The sequence below is a fragment of the Nothoprocta perdicaria genome, unplaced genomic scaffold, assembly GCF_003342845.1.
Source record: "Nothoprocta perdicaria isolate Ctin4 unplaced genomic scaffold, notPer1 scaffold_44, whole genome shotgun sequence".
In the NCBI taxonomy this organism is placed as follows: domain Eukaryota; kingdom Metazoa; phylum Chordata; class Aves; order Tinamiformes; family Tinamidae; genus Nothoprocta; species Nothoprocta perdicaria.
The window spans coordinates 654,518-672,137 of record NW_020455688.1 but is presented as its reverse complement, the minus strand read 5'-3'; the positions used below and the strand labels follow the sequence as shown (position 1 = coordinate 672,137).

At 46.0% G+C, this 17,620-nt stretch overlaps 1 protein-coding gene across 1 annotated transcript; it reads right to left on the bottom strand.

The window, feature by feature from the left end:
• Positions 1–276: 276 nt before the first annotated feature.
• On the bottom strand, positions 277–17,574 carry LOC112953313 (histone H2B 5-like). Its single transcript, XM_026046345.1, has 2 exons — positions 17,560–17,574; positions 277–4,284 (listed from the first exon to the last, which is right to left on the bottom strand). The coding sequence occupies exon 2, from the start codon at positions 4,255–4,257 to the stop codon at positions 3,877–3,879; it is 381 nt and encodes a 126-aa protein (XP_025902130.1). The 5' UTR covers positions 4,258–4,284; positions 17,560–17,574; the 3' UTR covers positions 277–3,876.
• Between the last annotated feature and the right edge of the window lie 46 nt (positions 17,575–17,620).

Below are 17,620 nucleotides of genomic sequence, written 5' to 3'. Positions count from 1 at the left end.
AAAACAACAGTAATATAGCATCGATCATACATTATGTAACACTTATGGTCAGAAAAACTCCATGTATGCAAGCCTGCCAAATACCATGCATGGATAGCAAGTGTGAGACATTGCTCCCCAGCTGCCGTCCTGGGGAACTCCCCAAATCCCGGCAGCAAGTGATTTTTCTATGGGTTCTTCCACCTTCCTCCCTTCCTGTAAACAATTTGCTCTCAGTGTAAAGCCCGAGGAAATGCTGCGATGCTGACAGATGCCCGAGGCTGGGCAAAGGCCATGCCAGGCTCGGCTCCAGGGCCGCCAGGACCTGGGACTGCCTCTATGCTGCTGTCTGTGGGGGGCAAAGGGACACGCAGTGACACGGGCTACCCCGGGAAGGGCTCTCTTGGCCGCCGGGTGCCACTTCCTCAGATGACGGTGCTGTCCAGGACAGGCACAACCCGTCCTGCACTTGTACTCGTCCTGCACTTGCTGCTGCTACTCTTTCTGCCTAGTGCTTGACTACGGACCTATCCGTCCTGATGAGTAAACCTCAACACTGCCCCTGTGCAGCAACCCCTATGGGGGTAACCAAGACCTGTATTAGTCTTCTGCAGTTTCCTTTTGCCAACTTGCAGCCTGCGTTTGGTTTGTTACTGGCAAAGCACAGAGGTATCTCAGAGATGCTGCTGGGGTGGTCGTAGGAGTAAGGAAGGGGAGAGGGGGGCTTTGTGCGTTATCCACATTTTTAAAGTATTTTATCAACCCCAAGAACTGGAAATACACCTCTTTAAAAGCAGGTTTTGCAGAAAATCCCATGGCAAGGGACTTTTGGAACATGCCACAACTCTGTCTGCTAAGCGGGCAATCAATACTTTGATCCTTGAATGTTTAGACTATTTTCTCTTATCTCTACTTTTAAGCCTCAGTCCAAAGCCTGTCACTGCCACAATAATTCCAATTAAAGTGGCGTGACCAGGAGCCAGTGCGAGCAGGTAACTGTGGGAAGTTGTGTCTTTTCAGGCAGCAGTTCAAGACACACACACATATGTATCTTTTCCATTTGTCTTTTCACACATGGGCCACGACTCCACAAGTGCTGTTAACTATCTTCAGAGGCAGCCCTAGTTTATGCTGGTTGGTGGGACCAGTGACTGTCCCTGATGTTTGCATGATGGTGACAGTCCAGATTAAGGACCAGACCTAGCTTAAAATGAAGCCTGCGAGGAGAAAATAGGAGAGGTTTTAAGGTTCATTTTAATGGATCAACTCTTTGGTCCTGTTCTTCGTGTTGTCAGGGGAAAATCAAAGAATTTGAGAGGGGAGAGCAAAGAGCAAAATATGTGCCAAGCTACAGCCTAAATTATAAAGGGATGGAGATGTTCAATCACAGTGACTTTTCTTTAAACGATACAAAAATCCTCTCCAAGACTTGAAGTATTTTTAAACCCTCCTTAAATTGTCTCTTTTCCTCTCCAAAACAATCCCCCAAAATAGATTTGACAACAGTGCCACCTCAGAGAGCGGAAAAGGAGCCCGACGCTCGCTGTGACTCTGTGCAACGGGCCAGAATTTCTTGTCTGAGAGCCCAGCCTTGCTCCCCCTGCTGCGGTACTGGGCCAGGAGACTCAGCAGCAAGAAGGTTTAATTTTATTTTCTGGATTCCTTGCTGCGGGCGGCTGCACTGCCCGTGGAGGCTGAAGTAGAGCTTCAGCCTTCTGGGCTGCTGCGAAGTGATGAGGATTGGGAAGCAGTGCTGAGTAAAGCTGGGGGAGGCCCAGCAGCAGCCTGGCTTGCACATGTAGCATTGAACTGAACAGTCCTGTTTGCCCCTCTGTTCCTGTATCACAGGGAAATCCTGATGTGAGGAATTCTGACTCATTGGGTTGGAGGAAAAAGTTTCAGTGCTGCCAAGTAGCCCTCCACTTTATATTCATTCCCCTGCTGTGCCATTCTCTTTTTGGTGGAAGGAGGGTCAATGACAGCAGCTTTACGTCCAGTCCAGGTATATTTTCATGTCTGGTTCCTGCCTTTGGCTGTTTGATTGGAAAACAGAAGGATCTGCTAAGCTGGCACTTCCACAGGGTCATGGCCAAATGGGATGGACTGTGGCCACCAAACATAGACACCAGCACTGGGAACCCATGCTGGTGCTGATTGCAGGAGATGCTGCAAGATACTGCAAGAGATTCCTGTTGGGGTCATTGCATTAAATGCAGCTGAAAGCCCCGGGGTGTGTATGATCAGTGAGCAAAGCATGGGAAGAAAGGCCTGTCTCCTGGTGTGGGGACTCCACATTTCAGGAAAGGAATGGAAGGACATCTCTGGAGCAATGGCCTTCCATGGGAATGGAAGGAAATCTCTGGAGCAATGGCCTTCCATGCTCAGCCCTTGCAGGTGGGTATGGAAGAGCTGGTTGGCACAGGACTGTACCACAGAGGACCGATCCAAACGGGAGGTGTGGATTTGCACTTCTTTCCAGCACAGCACCACCGAGGGGCCCATGCTGCCCTAGGTTCCCAGAGATGCGTTTGGCTGTGCAGTTCTGTGCAGTTCCTGCTTCAGGACCAACTGCAAAGTTACTACAACCCTTAAAAAAATAAACAAACAAGAAGCAACTGAACATTCTGGAACAGCAGAATTCTGCAGTTCCAAAAGCAACCAGTTTTTCAAGGGTCCTCATCACTCCCACAGTGCAAAACAAAAAAGCATACAGATAAATGAGAGATGTAGTACAAGGTTATTATTTTGGAGAATTAATTTACATTTTCATTAAAAAGAAAGTCTGGGAGTTTGGGGTGAAGCTGATCTAATGGCTTTCCTGGTTTTGCTGCCCTTTCCTTCACAGAATAACAATCAGTTGCTATTTTAAAGACATGGACATTTTTGATCTGAGGTACTACAGCCTACCAGAGATTTAGATTTATTTTCACCATTGGCTGTGCTGTGTTTCGAACGGGAAGCTTTGGATTCACACCAGTTCTACCCAGGCCTTACCGTGCTGCCCAGCATCTCCACCAAGACCTATTTTAGATGGAGAGTTTCCTCCACCCATCTCTATGGCTTTTAACAAGGCTTTATTATTGCTCACCTTTCTATGATGTTTGAGAAGGCATGGGGAATATCTGAAGTTGTTTAAAATGATGTCAAGTGTCCCTGGGAGGCGGGTAAGCGCCAGCAGCATCGCGGCAGAGGAGGTCTCGGACAGCGGTGGAAAGAGCAGCATCTTGCAGAGCACAGCAGGATCCTGAAGCAGGCAAAGCAGCAGCCAGGGGCGGGAGGCCACCCAACGTCTCCCTCTCCTTTCCCAGGTCTCGGCACAGGCAGCTCAGACATCTGGGCTGTCCTGAGGTGAGCAGGGACCAGGTGCCCCACACCCTGTGGCCAGTTCAGTGGGATGCTAGCACTGATGTGTCCCATGGTGCTGGCCCACTCCCTGGGCTGCTTCTTTCAGAGGCCTCCTGCAGCCTGGTCCAGCACAGGCCTCCTTTTAATCGCTATGGGTGCTCTGCAGTGGGCACCACCTGCTGCAACCCAGCCTGTGAGAGGGCAATGAGACGGGCCGGCCCCAGGGAGACTTCAGAGCCCGCGTGCCAACACCGCGCGTGCGCCCTGCGAGCGCCAGGCACGGGTCTGCTCCGAGCGCGGAGGAGAGCGCGGCCTCCTCCGCGTGAGATGGGGAAGCAGAGGCCTCCTCTGCCTGCGGCGCGACGCACAAAACCCGCAGCGTGTCCCGGCAGGAAAACAAGCCCACGTGCAGCTCACCGCCCCCTCGCTCAGGAGGCAGCTCCGAATGCCCATGCCCCACAAACGGGAGTAGCGGTGGTGACATTTCTCCGTGCAGCAGCTGCCCCCCGTCGCCCCTGTCCACCTACAAGTCCCGCTGGCGACGAGCGCCAGCTACTTGGAGCTGGTGTACTTGGTGACAGCCTTGGTGCCCTCGGACACGGCGTGCTTGGCCAGCTCGCCGGGCAGCAGCAGCCGCACGGCCGTCTGGATCTCGCGCGAGGTGATGGTGGAGCGCTTGTTGTAGTGCGCCAGGCGCGACGCCTCGCCCGCGATGCGCTCGAAGATGTCGTTCACGAAGGAGTTCATGATGCCCATGGCCTTGGAGGAGATGCCGGTGTCCGGGTGCACCTGCTTCAGCACCTTGTACACGTAGATGGAGTAGCTCTCCTTCCTGCTCTTGTGGCGCTTCTTATCCCCCTTCTTCTGGGTCTTGGTCACCGCTTTCTTGGAGCCCTTCTTGGGCGCAGAGGTGGATTTGGCTGGCTCTGGCATCTTGGAAGCTTTCGCCGGTGCTTAGAGCTGCTTGGAAAGAAGAGCAAAAGATCAGATTCTTTTTGAGTCTCGCACAGTCTGATTTTACTTGACCACAGGAGGCTGATTCAAGGGAGGAAGGAAGGGCTAAACGCAGAGACGCGAGACGCAACGACATCTCTGACGTGTGAGATGAACGTCCCGCGACTCACCGCAAGCATCTGGGAATCGCCAATGAGAACTGCTCTGTTTTGTACATGTTTGTGTGCTGTTTTCTGTTTAAATTCCTATCAAACTGGGATTGTAGTAAGTATTGCTGAACCCAAGCCTGGTTAGTATCTACTTGGCAAATATGGGCTGGGGATGAGCATCTTTCTGACTATATGACAGGAAATGGTACTTGAGAAAGAAAACAATTGTTACAACAAGGATTAAATCATTCTGGAGTGGCCTGGATACAGCTATGAGAGAACACTGCAGCCACCTTTATATTAGATTGTTTAAAATTATTTTAAAAGTTATTACAAACTCTAGTAAACCCCGTTTGTTGCATGTGGGCCAACGTTTATCTTGTGCGTGTTTGCATTTCTGTGGCTAATGTCTTACAATATATGTTACAGAAGAACATAAAACAAACTTTAAGCTGGTGAACTGAAGTAATGGAAACATGTGGTAATGGGTGCAAGTTGAAACCCAGGGAGTTCCATCTGCATGTGAGGAAGAACTGCTTTGCTGTGAGGGTGCCCGAGCCCTGGCACAGGCTGCCCAGGGAGGCTGTGGAGTCTCCTTCTCTGGAGATCTTCCAAAGGCGCCTGGATGCCGCCCTGTGCCCCGTGCTCTGGGTGTCCCTGCTGGAGCAGGGGGTTGGACTAGATGAGCTCTAGGGGTCCCTTCCAACCTCAACCATTCTGGGATTCTGTGAAATTCCCAATACTCCAGTTAGCTAGCAGAAATACCAAAAGGCAGAAAAGTTGAAAGGAGGTGGCAAGAAGAACCTAGCATAAAACCAGCAAGATGGACAAGAAATTATAAAAAAAAATAAATAAATAAAAAAGGTGCTTTTGAGCTACAAGTTGATTGAGAGAAACTATAGGGACTGAAACAGTCTCTGCCATTTGTTTCTTTCTGCTTTCAGGAAAGCAGGTCTCCTTTGGCCAGTTTACATCAAAAGTGCCTCACTTTGTCCCTGATTTTTTCTTCACTAGGCCATAACTTGCAGAGCCCTGACCTGCTGTAATCATTGCTGTAATCCAGAAGAACAGTAATAAAAGACAATACATAAATGATCATAAAACTGAATGCCTGCTCTACACTATGGATTTATCCGAGCTTTACAACATGGGGGTCCAAGGCATAACTATGCTGCAACCTGGGCTTTTGATATGAAGGGTTTGGTGTTTTGGAGGACACTTTGATTGTGTCATGGAAAGGGAAATCTCCAGCTTCCAGTCTCATCTCAGGGCATCTCCTTTGAAGAAGACCTACGGATGACACTCTGTTGGCTATTAGAGGACAAGGGGAGCTTGATGGTACATGTGAATGAAAATGGAGAGAGTAAACAGGAGAAAGGAGTCTAGAACGTAGCATATGGGCCGTACACACAGACCCAAATGGGCCCCTGTCCCAACCTGCTGCACCAACTGCCAGTTGCTCTGCTCTCTCCTTTGGCGAGGAACGAGGTGGTTACCTTAACTCTGACCTGGTTTCAATCATTCTTGTCCACATTGGGATGAGTGAGACTAGCAGTTTTTGGAAATAAATGCAAATCTCATGCAAACAAAGTGCATAGAAAGATCCCCTTGCTACCTGAAAGAGCAGACGTCTTAAAAGACTGGAGCTGGATTTACATGCCCATGTCTCCATTGACATCAGCCTCCTGGGTCCAAATTGTGTGAGGAACCTCAGTGGCTACAAATCCTCTGCATGCGAGGTGCTGGCCAGGACAGGCTGCAGGGGATGGAGCAGTGCAACGGCCCCGAGGATAAGGATGGGTGCAATAACCTTGGGGATACAGAAACAGCCTAGAGCCCCTCTGAGTCATGAGTAAAAGCTGCCCTGTCTGCTCTCTGCTCTCATGAAAACCCTCCAAAATGCCTGCTTGTTTAAAAGCTAACATGAGACACTGACGTCCTCAATATTCAGGTTTTGCTCAAGCGAAGCACTTTCTTCCTTACTGTTAGTAGTAGCTTTGCCTTTTGAGATATGAGACATATTTGAGTTTCCTTTGCTTCATCACGCAGAAAATGAGTATTCTGTCAATCTAACATGGGATATTTTGCACCTAGACAGTAAAGGGCGGGATATAGGAAGACATCAGGTCACAAGGATAGCACAAACTCCTCACTGCACCACAATCTCAAATGCTCATGACAAAACATGCAAAACTAAAACTAACAAACAAACATTCCAAGGAGGGTAAATACATATAAATCATCCTCAAGTCCATGGAATAGTCATCATCTTAATGCATGGAGGATGGGAAAGAAAACAGACTGAAAGCTGTTATTGCTTTCTTTTAATTGGTTTTGCTTTATCAACATTATTGCTATTACTGCTGGGAATAACTGTTTCAGGAAGTCAGTATTTTTATACAGATACAATCTGTATCTGTTTTATCTGTATGTGGTTATGCCAGCTGGTGACCATAAGCAAATGTTTTACTGACCCTCTTTTAAGTTCAAAGCAAAGCAATTTGATAGACGAGAAAGGAGATGAGCACACCCAGAGAGAGCAGCTTTCCTCCAGGTGAACTCACAGGAGGTAAAGACCCATGGCTCAATCTGAACCACGTGCAAAAATATGGGCAGGTCCAGTCTGCCACAGTGGATTTTTAGAGGAAAAAAAGGGATTCTCAGGCTCAAAACAGTAAAACTTCTTTTGGAAAATAGGAAATGTGCCCAGAAGGGCCCTCCGGAGCTCCACACTCTAGAGGTCCACTCCATTTTTTTGAGGACTCGATACCCCTAGACATGCCCTGCTAGACTAATTTCTTCCCTCTTCTTGAAGACCTCCAAAGATTTGGTTTTCACAAGCTCCTAAAATCTGGAACTGACCCAAACTATTTCTTCACCTCTGCCACCTCATTCCCTTTCTTATTTATTTTCTGGCACTGTTCACAGTGGAGGGATTTGGCATGTTAAATTCTGAGCTGACCTGAAAGCGCTGAATATACTTTGAAATTCTGCAACCTGCCTACCCAAACAGCCCATTTTCTTCTCTATGGAAAACCAATGTGGGTAAAAAAGAAATCCCCTACCAGTTTCACTTGCAGTCTTGAAGATATCCTTTCCAATGGAAAGGCATTTTTCCAAGACAAGAAATAGCTGTGCATGTCTCCCTCCCTCCCTTCCTTTTCCCCCCAAAAGAAAACCTTTCACAATTGTTCTTAACTAACTTTTTAAAAATTAAATATCAAACACAACTACTGTGTTAGGAAGTGTTGCCAAGATCCCTGACCTTGTTACTGTGAGGGCAGGTGAACCCTGGTCACGGTTCCCCAGAGGGGCTGTGGATGCTCAATCCTTGGAGAAATTCAAATCCTCCTGGACACGGCCCTGAGCATCCTGCTCCTGCTGACCTTGCTTGAGCCTCAACTGTGCTGTGATCCTGTGACTCCTGGAAGCTGAAGCAGGGTAACTTACACCTTGAAATGCTTTAGGATGTTTCTGCTCCCAAAGGGACCTTTTCCATGGCATCCTCAGCCAGGGATTCTCCCAAAGATCCTTACTGAGGGAGACCGCACTGCACTAGGGAAGATGGGGTCGGTCAGACATCCAGGTCCCTGGGAGGCAGGGGCAGCCCATGCAAGAAGAGGCCTTTCGAAGCATCGAGGTGATATTTGAGGTTTTGAGGAAAACGTTTGGCCGTGTTTTTGCTTTACGGCTACTTTTTGTGCTGTGAACCAACCCAATTATCCATTTTGGCATTTTTTAATTCCTCACAAGCATCCTCTGAAAAACCTCAACAAAAGCAACAACAGTACCTTTCTTGGCAGCTCTAAGCGCTAACCAGCAGCCTGTCTGCTGCTGTCTTCCCACCTGAGAGAACCAGAGCGAATGTCAGCTGCATCTTGCTTCAAGTTGACTCCCTTTTCTTCAGCACCGTTAAAAGCAAAATGAACGGAAAACATATTTATAGATATAAATCACTGCAGACTCTCAGATCTGAAATGATCTGCTGCTGAGGAAGCTCATGTGAGGGCTGCTTCTACATCTGCTTTCTCTGGGCCTAACATATCGACAGACAGACAGACAGACAGACAGAAGCTTCTTCAGCATTTTTTTCCATAATCGGTCTTGCTGCTAAGTCTGTACGACCAGTGCCAAGTTGGTGGCAATGGTGCATGCAGAGGACAACGGGAGGACCACGATGTGTCCTTTCAGACTGCTTGTCAGGCAGGGATAGGAATGATTTTTTTTTATTTATTTATTTTTTTGCTATTAAAAGGTGCCCTTGCAGTGCTGAGCTCTGTGGTCTCCCCTCTAGGCCTCATTATTTGTCCTTAAATAAGAATGTCCTATTAGTTCTGTCTGATTACTGTCCCATTCTTTAATTTTTCTTGCTGTATAAAATAATGAAAATCTGGATTTAATTCTGCACGTCAAGAAAATTAAATTTGCTGCTATTTTTTGTTTTACTATTTCTCAAACACAAAGGGCAACAAATGACAGAATGTTTCCATGGAGAAGAAAGGCCTTTCTAATGGGTTCTTTCATCTGCTCAAAATTGTTTCCAAAAGCAGAAACAGAAGATCTATTAAATAGAGTTTACAAATAGCCAGACGCCAGCAAGTATTGCTTGTTGGAAGAGCCTATTTCTGCAAACACTAAATCCTCTTCCTTATATAAATGTGTGACAATCTACCTTAAAGTTATTAATTGAGAATTCTCTCAGCCAATCCATGTGATTAAATAGTGCTAACTGAGAAAACAAGCAGGTATTTTATGGTTAAGCTTAGCCTAGGTAATAAAACAGCTGAAATGTGATGATTCACAGTGAGACACTGGTGATGCTTCCTCATGTGAAAAACCTGACACTCATATTTTGGACTGGAAGGAGTTTTTCTCTGGGCTTGTGTCTAGCATGTGCTGATGAGGTAATATTTGTTTTCTTCTGAAGTAACAAGGAGCAGCTACTAGACTGAGGTAAACTAACCTGAAATGCCTGTTTTCTTCCAATGATGGGGGGTACATGGATCAATCTTGGAATTCCAGGTTTCTTTGCAGGTAATCAAACTTTAATAATAACCCTACCAGCCACATTCCCATGTATTCTGCTGTATTTTACATGACTGATCCTGTAAAGTTGTCATTTAGGTTGTAACTCTGGAAGCATCCATGCAATACTTACAGTGAAGAGATTTCTGACTATGAATTATGACCACAAGAAGAGTTAGAACTGAAGATGCCTCCTCTCCCTTAAATTATAAAGAAATGCTGCAGATTTAGTCCCCTGAGTCCATGTTGATCTACGGTTTCCAAAGCAGAGCAGAGCCTGGTGTCCTAACTCCTGGACTGCTCCTTAGTATCACTGCTTGGATTAACACATGACCTGGGAGTTCAGCACTTACAGCGAGCTCTTCTTTGCTTTTACTTTTGGGTTATTTGCATTTAAGATTTTAGAAACACATCTGTCAAACACCAGCCCCAGCTGCAATTCCTCGTGCTACTTCTGCTAAAGCTGCAAATACTCGTCAGGGCTGTGGGGCTCTCAATCTGAGATGCTTATGCACAAAGCAAGTAGATCAGTAGCTGTCTGCAGGGAATATACACTGAAGTTTTAAAGAAAATAAAATCTTATTCATCACCTAAGGCAAAGCAGCAGAGAGCCACGGTGCTGCAAGAAGAATGATTGCCAGGAGACTAAATATTGCCGTCCTCATTCTGATTAGTCAATGATGGGGTTTAACCTGGGTCTGTTAGCACAATTAGGATCTTCAGAGATTGATACCCTTTAAATGTTTTAAGGAGTACATCCAATACTGTAATCTGCTAAAATTACACGGCCTGCTTTCCCACAAAGACTCTGCTAGGCTTTAAGAGAAATGTATATTATCATAACTACACTCTGAAAACCCTCAGTGTTAATCAGTCCTATTGCAAGCAAAGGAAATGAATTTATATCCATGAGAATATAGACAGGCTAAATGTGTAACTCAGCAGAGAACACAACCAGGCTCTTCCTGGGACTTTAATCATGACCTTAACACAACACAAACTTCAAGGCAAAATTCAGCATTTCACAGCTATCAAGATTTGCCGCTTCTGCCACAAGTTCTTTCCTTAAACAACAGCCTTCTTTCCCTTTACATCCCACTTGGAGCTGTCTGGAGCCCCCAGTCAACCTGTCAGCAGTGACTTTCACTCCTGTCCTTGCAGTAATTCAGCCAAGTTGCTCCAGCCACACAGCAAGGTCGGAGCCTACCAGCCACGTGCAGGGGGATGATCTCAAACGGAGCCAGCGCCATCCTGCTCGCAGGAAGGGCCACGTGGCATCGACCAGCCCAGCTACGTGGCGGCAATTTGTCATTTTGGAAAGTACAGATGACTGGAAATGGGTGCCAGAGCAGAAACCAGAGGCAACCGGTTTCTGCAATATTAAGTACAGTGCACATATTAAAAGAGGGCATTACTTATTCCGTGGTACCTAATGCAACTGAAAGTGCAGATTCAAAAAAAAAAAAAAACTCTATGCTTTGCCAAATTTGAAAATTGCTTCATCTTTGACCTCATCTTTTCAGTTTCTCTGGGAAAACAGCAGAACATGCACTCACTGAGTCTGCTATGTCTAAACATCCCTTTTTACAGCGGAGCCATGGTTTCTAAATTAAGAAATAATAATAAGCTTGAAGAACTGTCATTACATTTAAATGAGTTATTCTTACGAATTTTAAGGAGAAATGGAGAGTTACCCAAATCTTAGCAATTGCTTTCATTGATGCTGAAAAGAACATCCAATAAAGAAGTGCTACTTCAGCTGTGGTCAAAAATATGAAGAGCTACAGTCCAGCACATGCAGGTCAGAAGGGCAGCATGGATGTAAGAGAGATGATGGAAGACCCCAGGAAATGAGATTTCCTTCTGAGATCAAAGAGGATTTAGGTGAGAACTACTAACAAAGACATGAGGCACCTCATGCTCCTACAAGACCCCATTCCCATATTTTGATGGGTGTCTGTGACTTTCTACACAACTGCAGGTCATTTGTGTAGCAAAATGGGGCCTAGATCAATGGTCGTGCTCCAAAACGTGGCTGGGAATATTATGTAATGGATATAAAAACATGAAGTGGAGACTATGCTGCCAAGTTGGACTGAAGATAATACCAAAGTCACTAAGCCTCTTCAGGGCTGCTGTAATGGGCCCATCCCAAACGAGTATTGCCACAGGTTGAAAGGTAAGGCTTTCCAACAACCTTCCTGCCATATGGACAGGTCTAACACAAGCATCTCCAGCAGGATGGGCAGCGCGTGTCACAAACTCACCCTCTACGTGCAGGATTAGGGAAGAAGGGCCATGTGTGACCGGGATGACCTGATCATCCCAACTGACATCACCCCAAAAGGAGAGTCTCTGAATTCGGATATAGTCTTCCAGGAGCATGACCTATGTCTTCCTCCCATTCAGAAATCACTTTTTTTTTTTTTTTTTAAGAAAAAAAAAAAGCATCAGAAAACATGCAATCAATGAAAAAGTCAGGAGTACCTGAAAGCTGCTTTCTCACTGATGCATGGGGGCTGGGAAATGTAAAATATAAATGCTGGTTTCATGGGCTGATTCTGTAAACCAGACAGGTATATCCAAACACATTGCAGGCCGCGCCGCAAGCTAAGAGGAAGTGAACAGCAGTGTCCAGTTTCATTGCTGCAGGATCCTGGAGATATTATAACATGTATAACAATAACAAATTTGGCATTCTTGTAGCAATTTTACTGTAAGCATCCTGAAGTAATGAAGATGCCTGACTATTACTGTGGCCTATGTGGAAATAAAGAAGCTCTTTCCCATACATCCATATCATCCGATCACAGAACTGGGAATACGACCCGGGACTGCTGACCCCTTTCTGTGCTGCCACCACCAGATCACGTTACCCATAGCAGGAGAGGCACCGAGTGCCAGAGGTCAGCTCGGAGGCACGGCGGTAGGGAAAAGCAGCAGGGAATATCGTAGGGAAGGAGATGAGGGAAGCCAGGCTTGCAGAGCCAGCAGAACAGCTAAAAGGGGAGGTAGCTGCTGCCTACAAATAGCTCAGGGGTGAACACTACGGAGATAAGAATTGCTTAAGATAGAAGTAAGAACTGACAATAATTTAAAGTGGTTAAAATGTTTATGGTAAACTTACACTAGAAATGAGAAGGAGGAACCTCACTTATGTCCTTTACTTCATTGTTGGGGAGCGAGAAGAGGGCAGGGGGGAATAGATGAAGAAATTGAAACCTTCCACAGCATAAAGATAACATCTGACAATCTTCTGAAAACATTTCCACTCCTGCAATAGCAAGTAACTGGTCTACGTGCACCAGACAGTCCCTTTCTGCTGCATTTTGCTATGCTACCAAAGAAGCCCTGCCAAAATGCACAAAGGTCCTACATTTTGCATTTCTTTTTTCTTTATTCTTTCTGTTGCTGTTGTTCATTCCTCCTTCTTCTCATGCCCAGTGTAAGTGCCAGGAGGTTCTAAGCCCCGGGAGGTTTGCTGCTATCCGGGCTCACTGAACATGTGATACTTGTGCAGGGAGGAATAAACAACTGATTGAACAGCCACAGGGTTGCAAAGCTTGTAGTTCCCACAGACTCCGGAAAAAAAAAAACCCTGGGTTTCAGTCCAGTTTAGCCCATGCCCAAATTCCAAGCCATACAAGCTGTCTGTGAACGCTGTTTTAATTCAGCTCTAATTATCATTTGTATTGTGATAGCACAGCAGTTACTGTCATTATCAAGAGCAGCTACTGTGCTGGTTGCTATACCGATATGGGCTAAAAAAGGCAATCTCCCTTCCAAAGAAATCACAGGGTAATTAGGGATACATCAATATTTACATCAGTCAAGGGTGCAGAGAGCTCTCTGCAGAAGACCTGCTTGCAACCAGTCAACTAGAGGTGAAGACAGGGGCTGGTGGACAAAGTGAGAGCCCAGAGACACTAGTCCTTGCGAGGAACTAGCTATTAGATAACTAAATATAGGTTCAGTTTTTGAAATATGAAAGGGTTTTCAGGGGCTGCAGGTTTAAAACATTGGTTGAGTGCCAGATGATTGGTACTAGTGTTATTTCAGCCCTCAGTGGCTCCATCCTCCTACACTCTCTTTCCTCCCGAGGCTGCAACACCTTTAGTTTCCCCAACTGTTACAGCTCCCCAACTTGTTCCTTCCTCACGTGTTTCTTTTTTTTTTCTCTCTGTTAGTGCCTCTGATTCAAGAAATCCATTTTCTGGTGGTCTTTACTGGTGACTCCTACCTCTTCTTCTTAATTTTAGGTTTCTGCCCCAATTACCAGCCAAGTGCAGAGGACAGCAAGTGATCAGAACTGGTCTGAAGATCTACAATGCATGAGAAGAGCAACTATGGGAATTAAACCCGGCATAGGAGAGAAAGATGTGACAGGAAGGGGCAGAATCTGTTTCTGCATCTTCAATGCCTTTTAAGGCATAAAGAAATAACCAAGGTGTGTTGAGTGTGACCCTGAAATAACCAGGGTGTGTTGAGCTGACTCATTCCAGACTGCGTGCTCCCATGCTCCCAAAGCCATGGAGCTCGCTGCCCCATGTCTTGATGCTCCATCATTTTCCAAGTTCCTCAGGGAAAAGGTGCCACCTTTTCCTCTCTGCCAGCCTGTAGCAATTTTCTTCCCCTTCCTTCATCCGTATTTGTACACTGTTAATTTCAGATCTTTTGCTTTTCCTTCTTCTTTCCCATTCCTTGAGTCTGACTAACCTTGTAACAGAGAAATAAGGAGACTTACCAAATGCATTTGTTGTCTTCACACTGTGCTAAAGATCCTGCTTTAGGCACTGAATTCCAGAGTGGTCTCAGCTGTTCTTCCCCTCTGCCCTCTCTCTGCCTCATTTCAGCAATTCCCTTTGTAAAAATGTCACCCTCTGCTTTCCAAGCTTTCTCTCACTTTCTAGGGTAACATGAATCCTTCATTTTGTGTCTCTGAATAACTTCCTGAAGATGCATTTTCAGTTCTTCCCATTCTTTCTTTCACTGCAGACTCTACTTATTGTCTGGCCATCTTTGTATTTTGCTCTCATTCCTACCTTCATAGACTTTTTCTTGCAGGATTTTTTGCTTGATAAACGTCAGTCAACTAAATAAAGTCCCTTTCCTCATGAGACATGGGGTTTGTAAGTAGAGCTTTTATGTGCCCAAAGCTCGTCCATTTTTTCCAGTTCCATATGTTGGCCTAATACAAGTGTTACCTTTCCTGACAAAACTCTTCCTTCCTAAATCCTGACCACCCTGGCTACAGCTCCTGGTTCCTTTTCCAGTGGACACCTCTTGCATGGACATCCTTGGGGAAGGTTCAGCTGATCCATCTTTCCTGTGCGAGTGGTAGGTCTCATGCCAGCAACGAGTCCTCTACAAATGAAAACTCTCTCTTCTCTGAGCTTGAAATAGGCTTTTTAAGCAGAACAAACCCATAAAATTTTAATGCAACGGACCGCCTGTGTGTTTTCACTGAATTTGGAAAAACAAAACAAACAAACAAACCCCCAAACTACCTAACTCTACAAGGATTTTAAAGGTTGGTTTGAAAGATAAAGAATCACCCTGACAGTCCATATCTTGAAAATGGTCTGTGAAATAATATGACAAGAATGGTGATTAACTCTCACCACAAAGGAAAATGTTGAGTTGCTGTAGGTGGCCTGTAACCTCCCCCTTCTCTTTATGAGTCAGGTAAGAAAGTGGAGGTGGGGTCTGTGGGATGGACCTGTTTTCATTCCAGCCAGCTAGTGGTATGATTTTCACAAGAAAAAAAAAGATTTAATTATTAAAACTATATATATTTTTTACATTAAGTCTTACTTAAAATCTAGCATTTACCTTTGATCCACAATGATACCCTTTGTAGTAAGTGATAGTCAAGGAGGAATGGTATTAAACAACTCGGTCACTCCCAAGGTTAAAATACTATTTTGGGGGTAATACCTTATTACCTCCATACATGCTTCTGTCTCTCACCCAATGCACATAATTCTACAGTCATATCTCTGTCTCCAGAAAAAGGGGGCAGTTGAATAGCCAAGACCCCAGGCTTGTCCCACACAGAGTCCTTTTCAGAGCCAGAGCATGGCTGTCTGGGAAGCAGAAAAGCATTTCTTTCACAACAGCTGCACAAAAGTGGCTTAACGAATGTATAAAACAAGACCATGGAGAAGAAGAAAAGCACTTTCTTTGCTTTCTTTGGATCAGGCCTGCACACAAAGGACAACTAAAACAAAAATAAATAAGAATAAAAGTGGTGTCTGTTACCTAAAATTATGGATTTTCCATTGCCAAAAATAAAAAACTTAGAAATGTGAAGAAAACACCATTATCTCAGAAATTCATGGGATTAGGGGTTTTGCAGTCATCCCCAGGAATGAATTTTCAATGGGAAATTTGAGCCTGAACAAGCTGCTTTCTTGAGTCTACTTCTCAATTTAGGACCGTTTTCCATATAGCAGCTATGTGTGTCAGAGGAAGGGCAGAGAGCAGCATATCTCAGGTGCTGAGAAAGATGCAATAGGATCAGACTATCAGCATGAGTCACTTCACCGGTACAGCTAGAGAATGGAAGATCTGGAATAGAAAATATACGTATTTGTATGTACACAGGCATGTAAAGGTAGGCCTTTATGTATATGTAAAGCTATGTGTATATATATGTATATATCTATCATGTATATACATCTATATGTATATATCTTTTCTCCTTACCTATATACATAAACATATATATTTCATGCCATGTTTCATTACTCTCTCTCTCTATATATATATGTATGTATATATAAATAAAGGTAAGGAGAAAAGATGGAGTAGGACAAAGACTCAAAGAGTAAAGAGACAGCATGGGGGGGGAAAAAAAGCCAAAAAAAAAGGTGGAATAAGACAGTGATCAAAACAAGATTTAAGGAAGGAGAAAGCAAGGCAGAATAGAAAAGGATAGAAGAGAAAAAAAAAAAACAGGGAAAAAAAAAGAGAGAGGACACATGAAGGGGACAAATGGGATAAGAGGCATGAGTAGACAGAAAGCAGTGAGAAGGGGGAAGGTAAAACAAACGAGCACAACGTTTCACAAGGCAGAAATGCTGAATTGTCGATAAAACACGGAAGAGAGAGGTGTGGAGGGCCGCAAGAAGGCCGAGCTTGTGGAGCAAGGAAGACGTGACAAAGCTGCTGGTGGAAAAGGCACCTGCCAGGAGAGGACCCTGCGAGCGGCAGGTGAAGGTGCTGCTGCCGCAGTGAGGGACAGAGCCAGGCTGGGGAAAGCAGGAGGCTACAGCTCCGGAGGGTGGGAACAAAGGATAAGGCCAAGGAGAAGAGAGGGGATTCCACTCTGCTGCCTTCCGAACGCTTCCACGTTGCCTCTTCTCGTCTAAAATAAAAACCAAGGTGCTCATGGAAATCACTCAGATATTTGAGACTTTAAGAAACTAATTACTTGCCACACAATCCTTCTTCCTCCTCCTTCTTTCCCAGTGCTGGATTAATTAATTACCACACACTCCCCAGCAATTCCTCCCCATGAGGGAGGAAAACCCCACACCTCACCCAGTGAAGGCAGCCCTTCTCTCCGGCCCTCTCTGCACACAGAGGTTGTCACAGCAATGTCAGCAGACAGACCTAGATTCCCTGAGGCTCCCAAATCGCCAGGATTGTGTTTGGCACCACTAGTGGGATGAGGGCAGAAACGGGAAGCAACCAGGGGCGCATGCTGACGGGAAAGGCTTTTCTTCTGCTTTTACAATTACCAAATCTCACCGGTATGGGAGAGGGAAATGCTGCTGGACAAATAAACTGCGGCCCCGTTGCTCGTCGAGCAGGGGACAAAGGAGCGCGGGGCGGGCGCTGCGGGGACGAGGCTCTTGCCGCGATCAGCATGTGCCCAGCGCAACAAAAAAACGGTGAGGAAAGAACATGCTGTACCGAAAACGGTATGGAAGCTGCAGGGCAGACCCCGGGAATGTCAGCGCGGCTCCCAGGAGCCCCGGCCAGGGCGGCGCGTTACCGGCAGGGGCGGGAGGCGGCTGCAGAGCCGCCGTGCGGGGCCCTGCCCGGCTCCCGCCTCCCCGGCGCGACGCGGCCCCGCACGGCCCCGCTCCCACCTCCGCACCGAGGAAACCTCCGTCCCAGCGCAGCGAGACGCTGCGGGCCCCGGCCCCGGCCCGCGCCGC

Excerpts from the sequence above, each read along its gene's own strand:
- LOC112953313 (XM_026046345.1), bottom strand. The coding sequence starts at position 4,257 with ATGCCAGAGCCAGCCAAATCCACCTCTGCGCCCAAGAAGGGCTCCAAG.